This window comes from Ranitomeya variabilis, chromosome 1 (genome assembly GCF_051348905.1).
Source record: "Ranitomeya variabilis isolate aRanVar5 chromosome 1, aRanVar5.hap1, whole genome shotgun sequence".
Lineage (NCBI taxonomy): Eukaryota > Metazoa > Chordata > Amphibia > Anura > Dendrobatidae > Ranitomeya > Ranitomeya variabilis.
Genome location: NC_135232.1, coordinates 957,967,439 through 957,987,769, shown reverse-complemented (window position 1 = coordinate 957,987,769; position 20,331 = coordinate 957,967,439). Strand labels below are relative to the sequence as shown.

The 20,331-nt window shown below is 41.4% G+C and overlaps 1 protein-coding gene across 5 annotated transcripts in view; it reads left to right on the top strand.

Moving 5' to 3' along the window:
- TTC29 (tetratricopeptide repeat domain 29) overlaps nucleotides 1-20,331 on the top strand; it is a 349,015-nt gene that overhangs the window by 25,476 nt on the left and 303,208 nt on the right. For all 5 annotated transcript variants that reach the window (XM_077279296.1, XM_077279292.1, XM_077279295.1 and 2 more), the window contains exon 3: nucleotides 7,158-7,241. In XM_077279296.1, the coding sequence (XP_077135411.1) occupies nucleotides 7,158-7,241 (84 nt within the window). The remainder of the gene's footprint in view (nucleotides 1-7,157; nucleotides 7,242-20,331) is intronic.

The window sequence follows — 20,331 nt, the reverse complement described above, 5'->3', positions numbered from 1 at the left end:
TATACTCACCCTCGGACGAGCCCTGGCTGTCACCGATGCAAGCGTCTTGCCTCTGTTCCTAAGAATGCAGAGTGAAGGACCTTCGATGACGTCGCGGCTTGTGATTGGTCGCGTGACCGCTCATGTGACCGCTCACGCGACCAATCACAAGCCGCGACGTCATCTCAGGTCCTACACTCACTGCATTCTTAGGAACGGAGGCTGCCGGTTACACCGCTAAGGTCCAGGGTCCGCCGGAGGGGTGAGCATATCCATATTTTTTATTTTTATTCTTTATTTTTTACATGAATATGTATCCCAGGGCCTGAAGGAGAGTCTCCTCTCCTCCAGACCCTGGGAACCATACACACCGCACGTGCCTGGGAACTTATAGGAACTTCCGATTTCCGATATCACAAAAATATCGGAACTCGGTATCGGAATTCCGATACAGCGAATATCGGCCGATACCCGATATTTGCAGTATCGGAATGCTCAACACTAGTGCTGACATGAAATCGGCCCATTAAACTCTGTACACGGCCTCCCAGCAACTAGTGTGCTTGAAGCACAAAACACTCCGGTTTCATATCACTGACCACTGCATGTGCAGTGACACGTACGTACGTATTTTAGTGGTAAAAATGCAATTTATTCTTTCTTCACCGCTCAGTGGTATAAAATTCTGTGAGGCACATGTGGTGTCAATATGATCACTGCACCCCTAGATTAATTCATTAAGGAGTGCAGTTTGTAAAATGAGTTCACATATAGGGGGTTTCTGTTGTTCTGGCACCTCATGGGCTCCACCAATGTGACATGGCACCCTCAAACCATTTCAGCAAAATCTAAACTCCAATATGACGCCTCTTCCCTTCTGAGCTTTTCACTGTGCCTCAAAAGTAGTATTCCCCTACATATGGAGTATCAGTGTACTCAAGAGAAATTTCACAACAAATTGTTGGTGCAATTTCAATTGTTACCCTTATGTGCAATGCAAAATTTGGGGCCAAAATAACATTTTTGTAAGGAAAATGTGATTTTATTATTTTTACGGCTCAACGTTATATACGTCTGTGAAACACCTGTGCTTCACAGTGCTCACCATGCATCTAAATACATTCCTTGAGGGGTCTAGTTTCCAAAATGGGATAACTTATGGGGTGTTTCCACTGTTTAGGCACATCAGGGGCGACATGGTGTCCGATCTCAATTCCAGCCAAGTTTGTGTTGAAAAAGTAAAACGGCGCTCCTTCCCTTCCGAGCTCTGCCATGTGCCCAAACAGTGGTTTACCACAATATATGGGGTATCAGCGTACTCAGGACAATTTCTCCTGGTACCCTTGGGAAAATTAAAAAATGGGGGCTAAAATATTGTTTTTGTACAAATAAATATGATTTTTTTGTTTTCACAGCTCAACGTTATAAACTTCTGTGAAGCAGTTGGTGGTTCAAAGTGCTCCCCACACATCTAGATAAGTGCCTTGGGGGTCTAGTTTCCAAAATGGGGTCACTTGTGGGAGGTTTCCACTGTTTAGGCACATCAGGTGCTCTCCAAACGCGACATGACGTCCGATCTCAATTCTAGCCAATTTTGCGCTGAAAAAGTCAAACGGCACTCCTTCCCTTCTGAGCTCTGCGCCCAAACAGTGGTTTACCACCACATATGGGATATGAGCGTACTCAGGACAAATTCCACAACAACTTGTGGGGTTTAATTTCTCCTGTTACCCTTGGGAAAATAAAAAAAAATTGAATTTGAAGTAAATTTTTTGTGAATTTACTTCTTGAATGTGGTTTTTGAGCACCTTGAGGGGTGCAGTTTTTAGAGTGGTGTCACACTTGGGTATCTTCTATCATATAAACCCCTCAAAGTGACTTCAAATGTGATGTGGTCCCTAAAAAAAATGGTTTTCTAGAAATGAGAAATCGCTGGTCAACTTTTAACCCTTATAACTTCTTAACAATAAAAAAAATGTTGGTTCCAAAATTGTGCTGATGTAAAGTAGACATGTGGGAAATGTTACTTATTAAGTATTTTATGTGACATATCTCTGTTATTTAAGGGCATAATAATTCAAAGTTGGAAAATTGCGAACATTTCTAAATTTTCGCCAAATATTCTTTTTTTCACAAATAAACTCAAGTCATAGCAAAGAAATTTTACCACTAACATGAAGTACAATATGTCACGAGAAAACAAACTCAGATTCACCGGGATCCATTGAAGTGTTCCAGAGTCATTGCCTCATAAAGGAACTGTGGTCAGAATTGTATAAATTGGCCTGGTCATTAACGTGCCATCTACCCTCGGGGGTTAAGGGGTTAACCTGCATTGTGAAAGATTACCAGAGTGAATAAAATGCTTTTGAATAGTTACATTTAGAATGTTATGTAAGGAACCAACACCTATCACCTCCACGAAAGGGCACGGCTTCCTCGAAGAAGTACTTCCTGGCTGTGACATCTTTGCATAAACATAACCCTCCGTGCGCCCTCTTACAGTGAAAGAGCGAGATCTCGCTATTTGCATTAGCCCAGTCCACCATAGGGATCAATTGCAAAAGTATATCCTGTATTGTATATGTTACATTGTGATGGCTTTCTCTATGGGCTTGTGCACAAAAACAATTTTATCGGACGAGTGCTATCTGTGGTTTTCATGGATAGAACTCATAACCATGTTATTTTGTGGGGCTGTGCACATGTCTGATTTTAAATCCGAGTGTCGGTTCAAAATCGACAATGCAAATCTATGGGTCCGTGGAGAAACATAGGACCACACTCAGATAGCATTCGAATGCGGTCCAATTTTTGTGGACTGACATAAGGGAGAAGGTGGAGAAAGTTTTTTTTCTCTTCACCTCTAGGAAAAATTGATCCCATTCTGATCAGAAAAATCGGACCTCTTTTCTGGGATAGAGAGGAAACGGTCGTGTGTGCCAGCCTACAAGAAAGTGCCATCTACTCCGCTTTCCTATATAATAAACAACACACCTAATCCTTTTTTCCTGTGGTTGTGGGACAAATGGAAGATTTACATATAGACTAGAACTACAGAAATGCATGTAATGTTTTTGTGTGGCATCTTACACCTTGCCTTCTGCAACCTCCAACCATACATAATAAAGCATTCAGTTGATTCCTAATGCACAAATATTTTTCAATAATTTTTTGACATAAATGTACGGTGTACAGTGTATATACAGCTCTGGCAAAAATTAAGAGACCACTGCAAAATGTTCAGTTTGCCTGATTTTTCTCTTTCTAGGTATGTTTTTGAGTGAAATGTAAATTGTTCTTTTATTCTATAAACTACTGACAACATGTCTCCGAAGTTCCAAGCAATAAATTTTGTATTTATTTTCTGAAAATGAGAAATGGTCAAAATAACAAAAAAATACATTGCTTGCAGACCTCAAATAATGCTATAATAATAACACTTAAGACCCCTTAAGTAACTTAACTAGATGTGTGGTGAGCACTTTAAACCCCCAGGTGCTTCACAGAAGTTTATAACGTAGAGCCATGAAAATAAAAAATCGCATTTTTTCTACAAAAATTATCTTTTTGCCCCCAAATTTTTATTTTCACAAGGGTAACAGGAGAAATTAGACCACAAAAGTTGTTGTGCAATTTCTCCTGAGTACGTCGATACCCCATATGTGGGGGTAAACCACTGTTTGGGCGCACTGCAGAGCTTAGAAGAGAATGAGTGCCATTTTACTTTTTCAATGTAGAATTGGCTGGAATTGAGATCGGACACCATGTCGCGTTTGGAGAGCCCTTGATGTGCCTAAACAGTAGAAACCCCCCACAAGTGATACCATTTTGGAAACTAGACCCCTTAAGGAACTTCTCTAGATGTGTGGTGAGCACTTTAAACCCCCAAGTGCTTCACAGAAATTTATAACGTAGAGCCGTGAAAATAAAAAATCCTTTTTTTTTTCCTCAAAAATGATTTTTTAGCCTGCAATTTTTTGTTTTCTCAAGGGTAACAGGAGACATTGGACCCAAAAATCTGTTGACCTGTTTGTCCTGATTACGCTGATACCCCATATGTGGGGGGGGCACTGTTTGGGCACCCATCGGGGCTCGGAAGGGTAGGAGCGCCGCTTGGAATGCAGACTTTGATGGGATGGTCTGCGGTCGTCATGTTGCATTTGCAGAGCTCCTGATGTACCTAAACAGTAGAAACCCCCCACAAGTGACCCCATTTTGGAAACGAGACCCCGCCAAAGAGCTTATCTAGATGTGTGTTGAGCACTATGAACCCCCAACTGTTTCACAGAAGTTTATAATGTAGAGCCACGAAAATAAAAAAAATCATATTTTTTGCACAAAAATGATCTTTTCACCCCCAAATTTTTACTTTCACAAGGGCAACAGGAGAAATTGGACCCCAAAATTTATTGTGCAATTTATGCTGAGTAGGCCGATACCCCATATGTGGGGGTAAACCACTGTTTGGGCGCATGGCAGAGCTCGGAAGGGAAGGAGCGGCGTTTTGGAATGCAGACTTTGATAGAATGGTCTGCGGGCGTTATGTTGCATTTGCAGAGCCCCTGATGTACCTAAACAGTAGAAACTCCCCACAAGTGACCCTATTTTGGAAACTAGATCCCCCAAGGAACTTATCTAGATGTGTTGTGAGAACTTTGAATGCCAAAGTGCTTCACAGAAGTTCATAATGCAGAGTCGTGAAAATAAAAAAAAAACTTTTCCACAAAAAAGATTTTTTAGCCCCCAAGTTTTTATTTTCACAAGGGTAAAAAAAGAAATTGGACCCCAAAAGTTGTTGTCCAATTTATCCCGAGTACGCTGATGCCCCATATGTGGGGGTAAACCACTGTTTGGGCGCACGGCAGAGCTCAGAAGGGAGGGAACACCATTTGACTTTTTGAGCGCAAAATTGGCTGTGGCGTTTAGAGACCCCCTGATGTACCTAAACAGTGGAAACCCCCCAATTCTAACTCCAACCCCAATGCCAACACACCCCTAACCCTAATCCCAACCCGATCCATAATCCTAATCACAACCCTAACGATAATCACAACCCTAATCCCAAAACAACCATAACCCTAATCAGAACCCTAAATCCAACACACCCCTAATCCTAATCTCAACCCTAACCTCACACCTAACCCTAATCTCAATACACTCCTAAGCCTAATCCCAACCCTAACCTTAACCCTAATCCCAAACCTAACCCTAATCCCAAACGTAACCCTAATGCCACCCTAATCCTAACCCTAATCCGAACTCTAACCCTAACTTTAGCCGCAACCCTAGTCCTAAATTTAGCCCCAACCCTAGCCCTAACTTTAGCCCCAACCCTAACCCTAACTTTAACCCCAACCCTAACCCTAAATTTAGCCCCAACCCTAACCCTAATTTTAGCCCCAACTCCTCTAGCTGCCGGCCGGCAGATCATGGCGGGCACACTGCGCATGCGCCCGCCATTTTCTTACCGAAGGAAGAAGCCGGCGGCCAGGAGGGGACACAGGAGGACCCAGGAACACCGGTAAGTATAACAGGGTCCCCCAATCCCCCTATTTCTCTGTCCTCTGATGTGCGATCACATCAGAGGACAGAGAATTACACATCGCTTTTTTTTTTTTTGCGGTTGCCGGTAAACAGTCAATTACCGGCGATCGCAAAATGTTCTTTGGGGTCTAGGCTACCCCCGGCAGCCGAGACCCCAAAGATCTTCCGGGTGCCGGCCGGCGGGCGCACTGCGCATGCGCCCGCCATTTTTTGGCCAGAACAAGATGGCGGCGCCCATCGGGAGCCACGAGGAGCACCGGGGGAGACAGGTGAGTATCGGGGGGCGATCGGGGACCCCATTTCTCTGTCCTCTGATGTGCGATCACATCGGAGGACAGAGAAATTAAATGGGAATTTGCGTTTTGTTTTTTTTGCGACCGCCGGTAAACTTTTAATTACCGGCGATCGCAACCTGGGGTTGGTAAAAAACCCCCGAATCATGTTCTCTGGGGTCTCGGCTACCCCCCGGTAACCAAGACCCCAGAGAAAATCCAACTCTGGGGGGCGCTATTCACTTTTTCCACAGCGCCGTTAATTAACGGCGCTGTGGTTTAAGTACCCTTAACTGCCGCCGTTAAAAGGTGTATCGGCGGTCGTTAAGGGGTTAAAGCATTAGTATTGTTGTTTCTAAATGATTATGAACTTGTTTTTTTTTTTTTTTTATTATTTGAGGTCTGCAAGCACTGCATTTTTTTGTTATTTTGACTATTTCTCATTTTCAGAAAATAAATACAAAATTTATTGCTTGGAACTTCGGAGACATGTCAGTAGTTTATAGAATTAAAGAGTAATTTACGTTTTACTAAAAAATATACCTATAAAGAGAAAAATCTGAGAAACTGAACATTTTGCAGTGGTCTCTTAATTTTTGCCAGAGCTGTATGTGTATGTATATTTAAATACTTACATTTAAATAATAATCATATTTTGATACAGAGTTAGGTGAATAAATAATTTATATTTTTTTCCTTTATTTCATGTATTTTGGTGCCGTATCCTAAGACAATAACATTTGTTAGTAAATCTGTAGGTTTGTTCTTATTTTATTAGAGCAAGACTGCAGTGAAACTAGTACTTTTCATGGCTGCTTTCCAAATTCTGAAGCCCAGGAGATGCCGTAAAATGTGATTGTTTTATTGCTGTAACTACCAGAGCTTGTTAACAGTGCTGTGAAAACAAATGTACTTTTACTTAATTGATAGTCAAGCAATTCTATATTAAAATACTATACAACTGTGTGAAATATGGATTGGTGTGGGTTATTCATAAACTTACATTAGATCTTCAAATGCATACTCTAGAATGTGCAGAAAAACCTCTTAACTAAAAATAAAACTAAGAAATAACTATTTTTTAATTTAGAGTTAATTAGATAGTAGAAATATCTTCATAATTTCATTTTTGCAAAACCTGTAATAAAAAAAAGCATAGGAACACCGGTTATTCTCAGAAATAAAATAAGCTCTGCATTGTACATGATCTTTTTAGAGAAACATCTGGATACACTTCATGTAGTGAGTTGTGATGAGGATGAAATAACCACTGTAAATATTATTTACAGAATTTATTGCAGGAGCAGAACATTATGAATTTTTTCCATAATTTTTTTCTCTGCCTTTATTTTAATTCAGGATTCACTTGATCGGGGAAAAAGATGTCAAAGATCATCATCGGCAGAAGAATATCAAAGAGCTGTCAAAAGAGGAAACTGCAATGTAAGTTTGCTGTAAATTTGATGTGGTTTTTTTTTTTTTTTTCGGGGAGTATACAAAAGGAGATGAAGACATATCAGATATGCTGGAATCTGCTCGCTGCTTAGGGTAGAATTGTTTTACGGGGATGGTAACTCATGACAAATATGACATTAAAATGTATTTTTGTCCCCCGTTATATACTTGTATGTATGCATTTATTTGATAGCAAATACATATTTTTTATTATTTCGATTTTTTTTTCATTCTAATATTTCCAAGCTTTTTTTTCCTACAAGCATCAGATGGCATATCGGTGCATAGAACATAGATCTTCAGCACACACTGCATTATAAAAAACCTTGCAGAAAATATAAAGTCCACTGTGAGTGCCGAATTTTAACCCTGTAATGTAATAAGTGCTAATGTATTTGCACAGGTGCTATTAGTGTAATGTTACTGAATCCTTTTATACTTTTGCTACTTTGTAATTCCTACATGACCGAGAAGAGAATAAAAAACACAGTTTTCACTAGTTTACTGTGAAGCCTAGTAAATAAGACTTTTTTTATTATTAATACAACTTGTTTTTCTTCTACCTATGTCGGCGGCCATCGGGTCTACTTTCAGTTCAAGCTCTTTTTGCAATCATCATATAGTTTGTGTTGCTATTAACCATACGCTGCCCCCATTGTGCAAGACATTGGGTTCTGCATTTCAACATATACTTACTGCAGCCACTGAGATTTAATAATTCTTCATAAAAAGGTTAAAAAAGTTCTAATGAAGTCCTGCACATTATGTACAACTTCACTTTCTAAACTCTGTAAAAGAAACTTTCATATTTAATGGGAAATCATGAATTATTCCATTTATTATCCTCATCCTCCTTTCAAAGACATGATCTGGATAAAAGGCGGGGTGAATAATTTAGAAAAAAAATGAAATGCATTTTTAATGTGAAGGTGCAAACTACAGATTCTCATGACTATTAGCGAGTGCAGAGGAAACAGAATTTTACTTGCAAAACCTCATCAAACCTTAAATTACATGACATACTTCTGTAATAAAATGCAGAAGAAAGAAAAGTTTTTTTGCACCAGTTGTTTTTATTAATCCTGTAAAGTTGAAAAGTTTGGTGTTTCTACATTGCAGCATTTCTCCGTGAGTTTATGAAATTCCAATGATTCTACTTATCCTATAGGTGCGGTTTTCCAATTTGATAAAAGCCCTATTCATTTGTTTGTCTCATTTCCAGTATGTGATCAGAAAGCCATCATCCCAATGGTGTCGTAAAAGATTGAACGTTGGCGTATGCTGAACATGTTTCATTTCCAATATGCAGGGAATAAATTCTCCTGATGTTTGTGAGAGCCTAAGAGAAATCAACATTTCTTGAATAATAGTATACCCTAAAACATGTACAGTTCATAGAATGTGTGTAACTTTTTCATTAAAAACTAATAATCACCTTTTTAATTGTCTGAGCCTGACACTCAGTATCAGTAATAGGACTCATGCACATGGCCGTATAAGTCCACGTTGTACTGATTAGTAAGTAATACAATGCTCTTACACTGCTGTGACCCCGATACAACACCTCTGGGTACTTCCAATTTAACACCATTTACAAAGCTTTGTACTGCTGGATTCATAGAGCATAATTGTGAAATCTCTCATTGCATGCAGTATTACTGAGGTTCAGTATTCTTCCCTAGAACCTTTGTTCATGGAGGTACAGTATGGCGAGCACTCAGAGTACCTACATTGCTTTAATAGTCACCTGCAGGAACTACATGTACCATACTGGAAACTTCATAGTGAATGTCCATCCTTGAACGCCCTTGAAAGCCATTAAGAAAAAACTGTAATTAGGTTTATAGCTTTTTATTTTTTAAGATATTTGTTTCATTGATTGAGGCTGTGATTCCGTGATACAGAGGTCCAAATCCGAGGCATAGACATAGATTAAAAAAATAAATAAGTTTCATAATGGCTAACTGCATAACTTGCTAGAGTTTAAATTGCCATTTTCCGGCAGATTCATCTAATTTGATAAAGTTCCAAATAGTCGATCTACAAGCCACGAATTTGAAAAATGATCCTACCCCCACTTCTGCAAAAAAAAATCACTTCAAAGTGATGGTCAATAGATATTTCCCTTTTGTCCAACTTGCTGTCCACTGAATGTGACCAGCAAAGATGCTGAGATGGATTACATAATGGAGTCGTTGTTGCTTTTCTCCTGCTTTTCTGTCTCTTTTGCTGCATACAGGCATAAATAAGAAAAAGGTTGGCCTTTAGTTTGGAAAAAGCAAGTCATGATACAATGTCTGCGAGTGTAAGGAAGTACCTGCTCCTGTTATTTATTTATTATGCTTTGCTTATATAGCGCTATATTCCTGAGCACTTTGAGCACATTATCATCACTGTCCCCATTGGGGCTCACAATCTATATTCCTTATCAGTATGTCTTTGGAGTATGGGAGGAAACCCACACAAACGCGGGGAGAACAGACATGCTCCTTGCAGATGTTGTCCTTGGTGGGATTTGAACCCAGGACCCCAGTGCTGCAATACTAACCACTGAGCCACCGTGCTGCCGTCCTGTTGTGCTGGCTGTTGAAAAGGATCCCCCCAATTAAAAAGGGGTCAAAATACAAGTTATTGACTTTTAGCATTTTGACAGTTCCTGGACATATAAAACTGTCATGTACAGCAAAAGCAGTTTTACCTTCTTTGGATGATGGCTAAGGCCGGTTTCACATTAGCGTTTGCAGCAGCTGCGGAGGGCTGCGGACTTCCTCCGTGAAGCCCCGCCCTTGGCCGCTAGCTCCGCCTATTTCTGCATGTGGCCGGCATGCGGCCTGTCTACCTATCTTTAACATTAGGTACGCAGGTCGTGCCGCAGTATGCGGATGCTTCCACATGCTTCGTTTTGACGATGAGGAGAACAGCGTAGGACGCCGCTTGTAGCAATTTTTTTTTTTTCCGCATCGTCAAAATGACACATGCGGAAGCATCCTCATTTTGCAGCGTTTTTTTTATGCTAATGTTCAGCTGCTTTTTACAGGACAAGCAAAGCCTATGAGATTTCAGAAATCTCATGCACACACATTGGGTTTTTGTGTGATCAGTATTTTGTGCTTTGCTGCGTTTTTTGGACATAGAGCATGTCACTTCTTTCAGCGTTTTTGCTGCATTTTTTCAGCGTTTTTCACCCATTGACTTGAATGGGTGTTGACAAAACGAAGCAAAAACGCAGCAAAATCACAGGTATCATTATTTGCTGTGTTTTTGCTGCTGAAAATCCAAGGACATTAGCATGGACAAAGAGGAAAAAAAACACACCAAAAACTCACCTAAATGTTTGTGACGTAGCTTCTTTCCTGCCAAGAAGATCAGGTTTTGCTGCAGAGAAAAAAAGCAGCAAAAACATCCTGTGTGAACTTACCCTTAAACTCCCAGGACATAGTAAAAATCAATTTATATCCCTGTCACATCATGGCTGGCTATTTTTTTCAAAAAACTGCACAGATTTTGACTACATTGGTGCAGTTTCTCACTGCTGTTAACAGCCCCCCTCTCTTGACATTCCTATTATTATTATTGTTATTATTATTTATTTATATAGCACCACTGATTCCATGGTGCTGTACATGAGAAGGGGTTACATACAAATTACAGATATCACTTACAGTAAGCAAGCTAACAATGACAGACTGATACAACAACATACACACACACACACACACACACACACACACACACACACACACACACACACACACACACACACACACACACACACACACACACACACACACATATATATATACACAGCTGAAAAGTTTACATACCCCGGCAGAATTTTTGCTTACTTGGCCATTTTTCAGAGAATATGAATGATAACACCAAAACTTTTCCTCCACTCATGGTTAGTGGTTGGGTGAAGCCATTTATTGTCAAATTACTGTGTTTTCTCCTTTTACATAATGACAACAGTGAGAAAACAGGCGTCTGAATGAGGCTCAAATGTCATTTCATTTTTTTTTAATAGAGTTAAGATGATTTGTTTTATCTTTTTAAAGAAAAGTGTTTATTTAACCACTTATTGGAATCCTCATCACTTAATTCACTGCTCAAGTTTGTCTTCAGTTCCAAACTTAACCCCTTCACCTCCGGAGCTTTTGTCGGTTTGCGGTTTCGGTTTTCACTCCCCTTCTTTCCAGAGCCATAACTTTTTTATTTTTCCATCAATATGACCACGTGAGGTCTTATTTTTTGTGGGACGAGTTGCACTTTTGAATGACACCATTGTTTTTACCATGTTGTGTACTGGAAAACAGGAAAAACATTCCAAGGGCGGTAAAATTACACAAAAAAGTGCAAGCCCACACTTGTTTTTTGTTTGGCTTTTTTATTAGGTTCACTAAATGCTAAAACTGACCTGTAATTTTGATTCTGCAGGTCATTACGAGTTCATAGACACCAAACATGTCTAGGTTCTGCTTTTATCTGAGTGGTGAAAAAAAATTCCAAACTTTGTTAAAAAAAAAGAAAGAAAAAAATTGCGCCATTTTCCGATACCCGTAGCATCTTCACTTTTCGTGATCTCGTGTTGGGTGGGGGCTTAGTTTTTGCGTGCCAAGCTGACATTTTTATTGATACCATTTTGGTGCAGATATGATCTTTTGATTTTGATTGCCCGTTATTGCATTTTAATGCAATGTCATGGCGACCAAAGAAAAATGTAATTTTGGCGTTTTGACTTTTTTTCTCCCAATGCCGTTTAGCGATCAGGTTAATCCTTTTTTTATTGATAGATCGGGCGATTCTGAACGCGGCGATACCAAATATGTGTAAGTTTGAATTTATTTCTATTGTTTTATTTTGAATGGGGCAAAAGGGGGGTGATTTAAACTTTTATATTTTAATTTTTTTTTACTTTTGGCATGCTTTAATAGTCTCCAAAGAAGACTATAGCCTGATCGGCTCTGCTGCATAGAGGCGATGATCAGATCACCTCTATGTAGTAGAATTGCTGACTTCCTATGAGCAATCCCGCACTCCAGGAGACCTCAGGTTGTCATGCCAACACACCGGTTCCCTGTGATCACGTGACACAGGTCACCGGTGTGCGTATTTCTGGCGCGATTGCCGGAAGCGCCATTTAAATGCCACTGTCAGAATTTGACAGAGGCATTTAACTAGTTAATAGCCACGGATGGATCGCAATTCCACCCTCGGCTATTGCGGGCACATGTCAGCTGTTCAAAACAGCTGACATGTCCCTGGAAAGATGTGAGCTCACCGCCGGAGCCCACATCAAAGGGAGGAAGTCCGACATCGGTGTACTATTACGCCCAATGTCGGTAAGGGGTTGATTGATGATGCCCTCAGTCACTTTTGCTACACTTAGAGTGCCTTAATAATAAGCTGCAATCGGCCCTGACGTCTTTTCTAGGTCCCCAGAGATGACAACACTGAATCCTCTAGTTCCTAGTTCAGGTGACCTGATCACATACGGAAACATGCTTTGATCATGCCTTACTCACTTTTGCACCAGCTGGACCAAACTGTTAAACACCCGAGATCAGACGTTCCTCCAATTCTGGACATTTGACAAGCGGCTAGGTTATCATTACACTCTGCAGCCTGCGCTCTGAGATAACAACGGACCCCGTGTAACATTTAGTCTGCAGTGTGGTAGTAAAAACATAGAGAATATAGAGGCATGTTATACCAGATGAAGATTAAAAGGAGTTTCCAGGTTTAATATATTGATGACCACCTGGCTATTTTTGCCTTCACATATTGGACTAGAAGAAGCAACAATAAATCAGTCACAAAGACTGAAAGTTGAAGACTGTGCCCCTTTCTCAAACAGCCATAAGAAGCATTGACGTTATAAATAGTGATTAGCAGAGGAATTTGTGCCAATAGATATTTTTTCAGTACAATTGGGGCAGTAAACTCATAACATAAGTGCAATGAATATCACATTTATTTGCATTTATTTGTCTTCTATTCTTTTTATAGAATGAATTACAATCCTCTGCATTCTGTACTGATTTTTCCATTATATCACGTTTGTCTTAGTCACATGGAAATTAGACATGTTTTCATCTTGATAACACCTTTTTCTAAGAGAATATATATTTATTTTTTTTGTTATATAAATAACATTAGACTTTTTTTTATCTTAAACCCTTTTTTTTTTCTCGGAAGATATTCCTTTTTTTTTTTGCTTTTGACGCTACTTCAACTATTAGATATACGTTCATGCCTCTATAGGACATCAGTTGCGCCTTCAGATGCTGCAGTTTTCTGTGTTTTCCAGTAGATGCCCCCAGAGACCATTCAACCTGTCTGTTGCTTACATGAAACCTCTGACATTTCCTTTCCTTGTGAATATTGGTAATAGATTTCTTCTGATCAATCTTCGATGATGCTTTTTAGGATAATTTTTCCGGTAGAGCACTGCCAGTTTTGTTGAGATTTTTTATATTACAAAAACATAAGCTCACCTAGATGCTTGTCATGCTGGATTAAGCCGAGCTGAATTTGCCATTTAGCTGTTTATTTTTCCAATACTCTGTAATAATCTACTAGTCTAATATTATTTACTGGTTTACCCACAATTTGATATTATTACAGTGCGTTGTACCAAGGGACAAACTTTCCTCCATTACACTACTTATAATAATAATAATAATCTTTATTTATATAGCGCCAACATATTCCGCAGCGCTTTACAGTTTAACAGTTTCAAAACACAAGTCATAAGTAACAATATTAACAATACAATCATTAAAGCACAACAAGACGACCCTGCTCATGAGAGCTTACAGTCTACAATGAGGTGGGGGAGATACAAGGCACAGGTGTGTATTTACAATGATTTATATACAATTAAGGTCCAGCCATCTTGAGGGATAAATGGAGATAGTGAATGGGCTACAGGCACACAAACATAAAATGACTTAGATTAGTGAACATGATAGCCCGCTCTGAACAAATGCGTTTTGAGGGAGCATCTAAAACTATGCAAATTGTGGATAGTCCTAATTTCTTGGGGTAGAGCATTCCAGAGGATTGGCGCAGCGCGGGAGAAGTCTTGGAGTCGGGAATGGGAGGTACGGATTAGTGCCGAGGTTAGTCGAAAGTGATTTGCAGTACGCAGCGATCGGTTAGGCAGATAGACAGAAATGAGGGAGGAGATGTAAGGGGGTGCTGCACTGTGGGCGCTTTGTGGGTGAGAACTAGTACTTTGAATTGGATCCTATAATGAATGGGCAGCCAATGTAATGACTGGCGAAGAGCGGACATATCTGAGTACCGATTAGCCAGATGGATTACCCTGGCTGCTGCATTAAGGATGGACTGGAGAGGGGAAAGTCAAGTAACAGCGAGGCCAATTAATAGAGCATTGCAGTAGTCCAGGCGGGAGTGGATCAAAGCGACTGAGGGTTTTTGTTGTTTCCATGGTGAGAAGAGAGCGGATTCTAGAGATGCTGTTTAGGTGTAAGCATCACGAGCGGGCAATAGATTGTATATGGGATGTGAAGGAGAGATTGGTGTCAAACATAACACCCAGACAGCTCACCTGCTGCCAGAGTGTTATTATGGTGCCACCCATGGAGAGCGAAATGTCAGATTTATGGAGGTTAGTAGACGGTGGGAGCAGAAGAAGTTCAGTTTTGGAGAGGTTGAATTTCAGATACAGAGCGGACATGATGTTGAAGACTGTGGACAGACAGTCACTGGCATTCTGTAGTACAGCAGGGGTAAGGTCGGGGGATGACGTGTATAGTTGTGTGTCATCAGCATAAAGATGGTACTGAAAGCAATCTGCTGATGGTCTGTCCAATTGGGGCCGTGTAGAGAGAGAAGAGAAGGGGGCCAAGGACTGAGCCCTGAGGTACACCGACAGCGACAGGAAGAGGAGATGTCATGGAGCCAGCAAACAAAACACTGAAGAAGCAGTCAGAGAGATAGGAAGACAACCAGGAGAGAGAAGTTCTTAATGCTTAGTGACTGCAGCCTAGAAAGTAAGAGATGGTGGTTAACAGTTTCAAAAGCTGCAGATAGGTAGAGAAGAATGAGCAGAGAGTGGTCACCATTACATTTTCCTGTCAGAAGTTCATTGGTAACTTTGATGAGTGCAGTTTCTGACGAATGTAGGGGGTGGAAGCCGGACTGTGAAGGGTCTAGGAGGGAGTGAGTGGAGAGGTAACCGGTAAGGCGGGAGTAGACTAGGCGCTCCAAGAGTTTATAGATGAAGGGGAGATTGGAGACTGGTCTGTAGTTATTTGTGCAGGATGGGTCGAGAGTGGGTTTCTTTAGTAATGGAGTAATGATTTTTTGAGAGTATTTGAAGGAGGATGGGAAAATGCCCGAGGACAGGGAGAGATTTAAGATTGTAGTTAGGTGAGTTGTGACGACGGGAGAGAGTGACTGGAAGAGATGTGAGGGAATGGGGTCAGTAGTGCATGTAGTCAGACGGGAAGAAGAGAGGAGTCTGGAGACTTCTTCTTCTGTGATGGGATCAAATGTGGAAAGTGAGCCAAGGGAAATGCAGGGAGGGATGGTAGTCACAGCACTTAGTGGTTGGGAGCGGATTTCCTGACGGATTTTATCTATTCTCTCTATAAAGTGGGAGGCCAGGTCATCACCACAAATGTCTGTGATAGGGGCTTGTGCTTTTGGCCTGACGAGGGAGTGAAAGGTGTAAAAAGTTACTTGGGGTTGTTGGTGAGTGAGGAGATCAGAGTGGTGAAGTAGGTCTGTTTGGCGAGGTGAAGGGCAGAGTTATAGGTTCTTAAAGGGAATCCGTCACCCCAAAATTGGCCTATAAGCTAAGCCCACTGGCATCAGGGGCTTATCTACAGCATTCTGTAATTCTGTAGGTAAGCCCCCGATGTAACCTGAAAGATAAGCAAAACAGGTTATATTATATTCACCCAGGGGCGGTCCCGATGCGGTCCGGTCCAATGGGTGTCGCGGTCTGGGTCCGGCGCCTCCCATCTTCATACGCTGTCGTCCTCTTCTTTTCTTCCTGCCACGGCTCCTGCGCAGGCATACTTTGTCTCCCCTGTTGAGGGCAGAGCAAAGTACTGCAGTGTGCAGGCGCCGGGAAAGGTCAGAGAAGCCTGGCGCCTGCACACAGCAGGAGCAGCAGCAGAAAGACAAGAAGAGGACGTCATCATATGAAGATGGGAGGTGCTGGACCCAGACCACGACGCCCATTGGACCCGGACCGCAGTGAGACCGCCCCTGGGAGAGTATAATATAACCTGTTTTCCTTATCTTTCAGGATACATCGGGGCATGTCTACAGCATTATAGAATGCTGTAGATAAGCCCCTGATGCCGGTGGCCTTAGTTTATAGGCCAATTTGGGGGTGACAGATTCCCTTTAACATAAGTTTGAAGTGGATGAAGTCTTCTGGTGTGCGAGTTTTCCTCCATAAATGTTCAGCACACCTAGAACATCGCTGGAGAAGTTGAGTTTGCGATGTGAGCCAGGGCTGTTTTACTTGGTATAAAAAATAGTATATACCTAGATGTATACAGGTACGCGCTGGATGATAGCAGATGAAGATAATGCTAAATAGCCTGTATAGTAAAATGAGCTTAAACACCAGAAATTGTATGCTGGTGTAATATCTAAGTAAATATGACCGCTTGCCCGAGCCCGAGAGTGAAAACAAGGATCGGTGAACATATTAGGAACATTAAGAATCAATTTATGGGTCACCCACTCTCCCAGCATTTCACAGAATACCATAATGGACTGGCACAACAGATGAAAGTCTCAGGCATAGCTACGGTACATCGACACTGGAGGGGTGGTGATTACATTAAAGCTATGTCTAGAATTGAGACAAAATGTATCTTCACTTTGAACACTATCGTGCCAAGAGGCCTGAACATGGGCACAGAACTTTTTGGCTTCCAATAATTAGTTTACATTAGGAGAGACAGACTATATAAGGAACAATAGTACAGAGCAGGGATCATCCCTGAGGAAGGAGACAGTCGTCTCCGAAACGCGTCGGTTGATTGATCCTCACTGCAGTCCATACTTACTCTCGGGCTCGGGCAAGCGGTCACGTGACTTGTGACGTCACGAAGTTCCTGCGTACTACCCGGACTCACCGCTCTTACTCCACGCGGCGTCCGGCTCTACAGGATCCTGCTCCCACCCGGAGGTTAGTTTCAAGGTGGCTGCTACCGGCCGGAGCAGCCACTCGCTTGGACGTTTACCGGTTCATTTGGATTCTTCCTGGAACTACGGCAGCAGTACTACAGCCCTCCAGTTCTTAAAGGATTCATTACTGGAGGTAGGCAAACGTGCCTGTACTCCTCACCTAATCCCTCTCTTTCTTTTAGCTATTGGCACCCAGTAAGTCGGTACCCGTGCCAAGTCACATTTACTTAGATATTACACCATACAATTTCTGGTGTTTAAGCTCATTTTACTGTACAGGCTATTTAGCATTATCTTCATCTGCTATTATCCAGCACGTACCTGTATACATCTAGGTGTATACTATTTTTTATATTTTTATATATTGTATAATTATTTACAAACCGTTTGTGGAGGTTTGTTGGTGTCGCTGCAAGGACTTATAGCATACTGACACTCTGCGCCACCAAATACAGGATATATATACTGTTTTACTTGGTGTTTGGAGGTTCTGAGTGTGAGGGGTGGTACTTGCTTCTAAGAGTGTCATTGTAGTGGTGTACAGCCAGATCAGGACAGGAAAAAAGAGATAGGGGACATTGATGAGTGTAGGGAGTCTGAAAGTGTATGAGGGTTAATGGCTTGTAGATTTCTGAATGTGTGGTAGGTAGGAGTGTGCTGGGGTAGGCAAAGATTTGTGAGCGTGAAGGAGTGAATTTTGTGGTCAGAGAGGGGAAGCTTTGAGTTGAGATTGAACAGAGCCGGACAAAGACCAGGTCAAGGGTGTTACCGTCTTTATGTGTTTCAGAGGTTGAAAGCTGTGAGAGGCCTAGAGAAGTGGTTAGTGATAGAAGCTGGGATGCAGATGTAGAAGTGGGGCTGTTAATGGAGATGTTGAAGTCTCCCAAGATAAGGGTTGGTAGTTCTGAGGACATAAAGTGCGGCAGCCAGGCTGAGAAGTGGTCAGGGAAGTGGGTGGGTGAGCTTGGGGGCCGGTATATGACCTCTAATCTGAGGGAGAGGGGACGGAAGAGCCTGATGGTGTGGACCTCAAAAGAAGGGAATGAGAGTGATGGAACTAGGGGGGATGACCTGGAAAGTGCATTGTGGGGACAGGAGTATGCCGACTCCACCACCAAGTCTGTTTGTTGTGGGTCTCGCGGAATGGGAGAATTGTAAGTTACCATGTGAAATGGCAGCAGGGGAGACAGTGTCAGAGTCCTGAATCCAGGTTTCAGTGAGGGCCAACAGATTCAGAGAGTTGTTCAGAAAGTAATTGTGCAGGAAAGGAAGTTTGTTACATACAGACCGTGGATTCCAGAGGGCACAATTGAAAGAAGGAGATGAAGGTAGGGTACTGAAGGTAAATGTAAGTCATCCAATACTAATGTATGTATATGAATTTCAATTGTGTATTTGGTTATGCAAATTCATGTATAGCTGGACCATTAGGAATCGTGCACACAGCCATATTACTCTGTGTTCACACATGGAATCGGCAACACAAATCTGCAGCCAGTCTTCAACGTGTGATCATGGCATTGCAGTTCTTCTTTGGACAGAGCCGTAAAAGGATTCCTCTATGTGAGCATAAGACCTTAGTGAATCTAATTCTAGAGAGTTACTCAGAGGCGTGCAGATGATATTTTTGGCAGATTTGTACCAATCAGACAAGAAAAGAAATGTATCAACCCAAATTCGGACTAACATCGATATACAGCCATTGTCTATATGTATACTTTTGGACACCCTTGTATTGAACGAAAAGAAATGTAGTAGCCTGCATCTGAGTGTCCACCTCCAGTAGGCGTATACTCAAAAATGATGTAATTCACTCTGTCGGCACCATTATAGTCCATGGCCCCGTTGGCACATACAGTACATCCGAATCCCATTTTACATGGATCATACTATAGTTACATAAAAAATTGTACATTGAAGCACAAAAGTTCTTTTAGTGAACGAATTTATGATGAAAACAATACATCCAGAAAATGAAATATTTTGCCCAGAAAATTATTGCGATTACACTTGTTTTGTTATACACATGTTTGTTTCCTTTGTGTGTATTAGAACAACACAAAAAAAAACAAAGAAAAAAAGGCAGATTGGACACAGTTTCACACTACATCAGTAGAGTTTCATCTCTACAGGCTGCAATACCATTTATTCAACGTTATACCCCTTCCTTCTAACTAAGAGTATGTAAGTCCATATACAGAGCACCACGCCATCTGGCTTCTTACCTATAGGATATACCCTTTACTTTCCAGAAATATCTCACTGCGTGCCCAGTCTGGCATACTCTCCCTATCACCATCTACAAAACGGTATGTGACCCCTCTATCACTCTGCTACTCTGTTTTCTACCAACATTGTGCCAAGATCGGTTTCTTCTTACTACCATGTATAATATTGTTTTTCTAATACCATGCCACATTGTCCTCTCGACTGCAATTAAGTTATGTATATACTTTATTTTTTTATTTTCTTTTTACACTGAGTTCTGTTGTGTTTACAGTAACTGATGAAAGTCGTATTGTGTGACCGAAACGTTTTGTTACTTGAAAAATAAACCGCTTGCATATGAGTTGAGTGCCAGGTCTTTTCTACAAAATTGTGAGATGTCTTGCAGAGGGATGCAGCAGTCTTGAAATTGCCAAACTTTTGAAGCGTGATCACCGAACAATCAAGCGTTTCATGGCAAATAGCCAACAGGGTCGCAAGAAGCGTGTTGGGCAAAAAAGGCGCAAAATAACTGCCCATGAATTGAGGAAAATCAAGCGTGAAGCTGCCAAGATGCCATTTGCCACCAGTTTTGCCATATTTCAGAGCTGCAACGTTACTGGAGTAACAAAAAGCACAAGGTGTGTGATACTCAGGGACATGGCCAAGGTAAGGAAGGCTGAAAAACGACCAC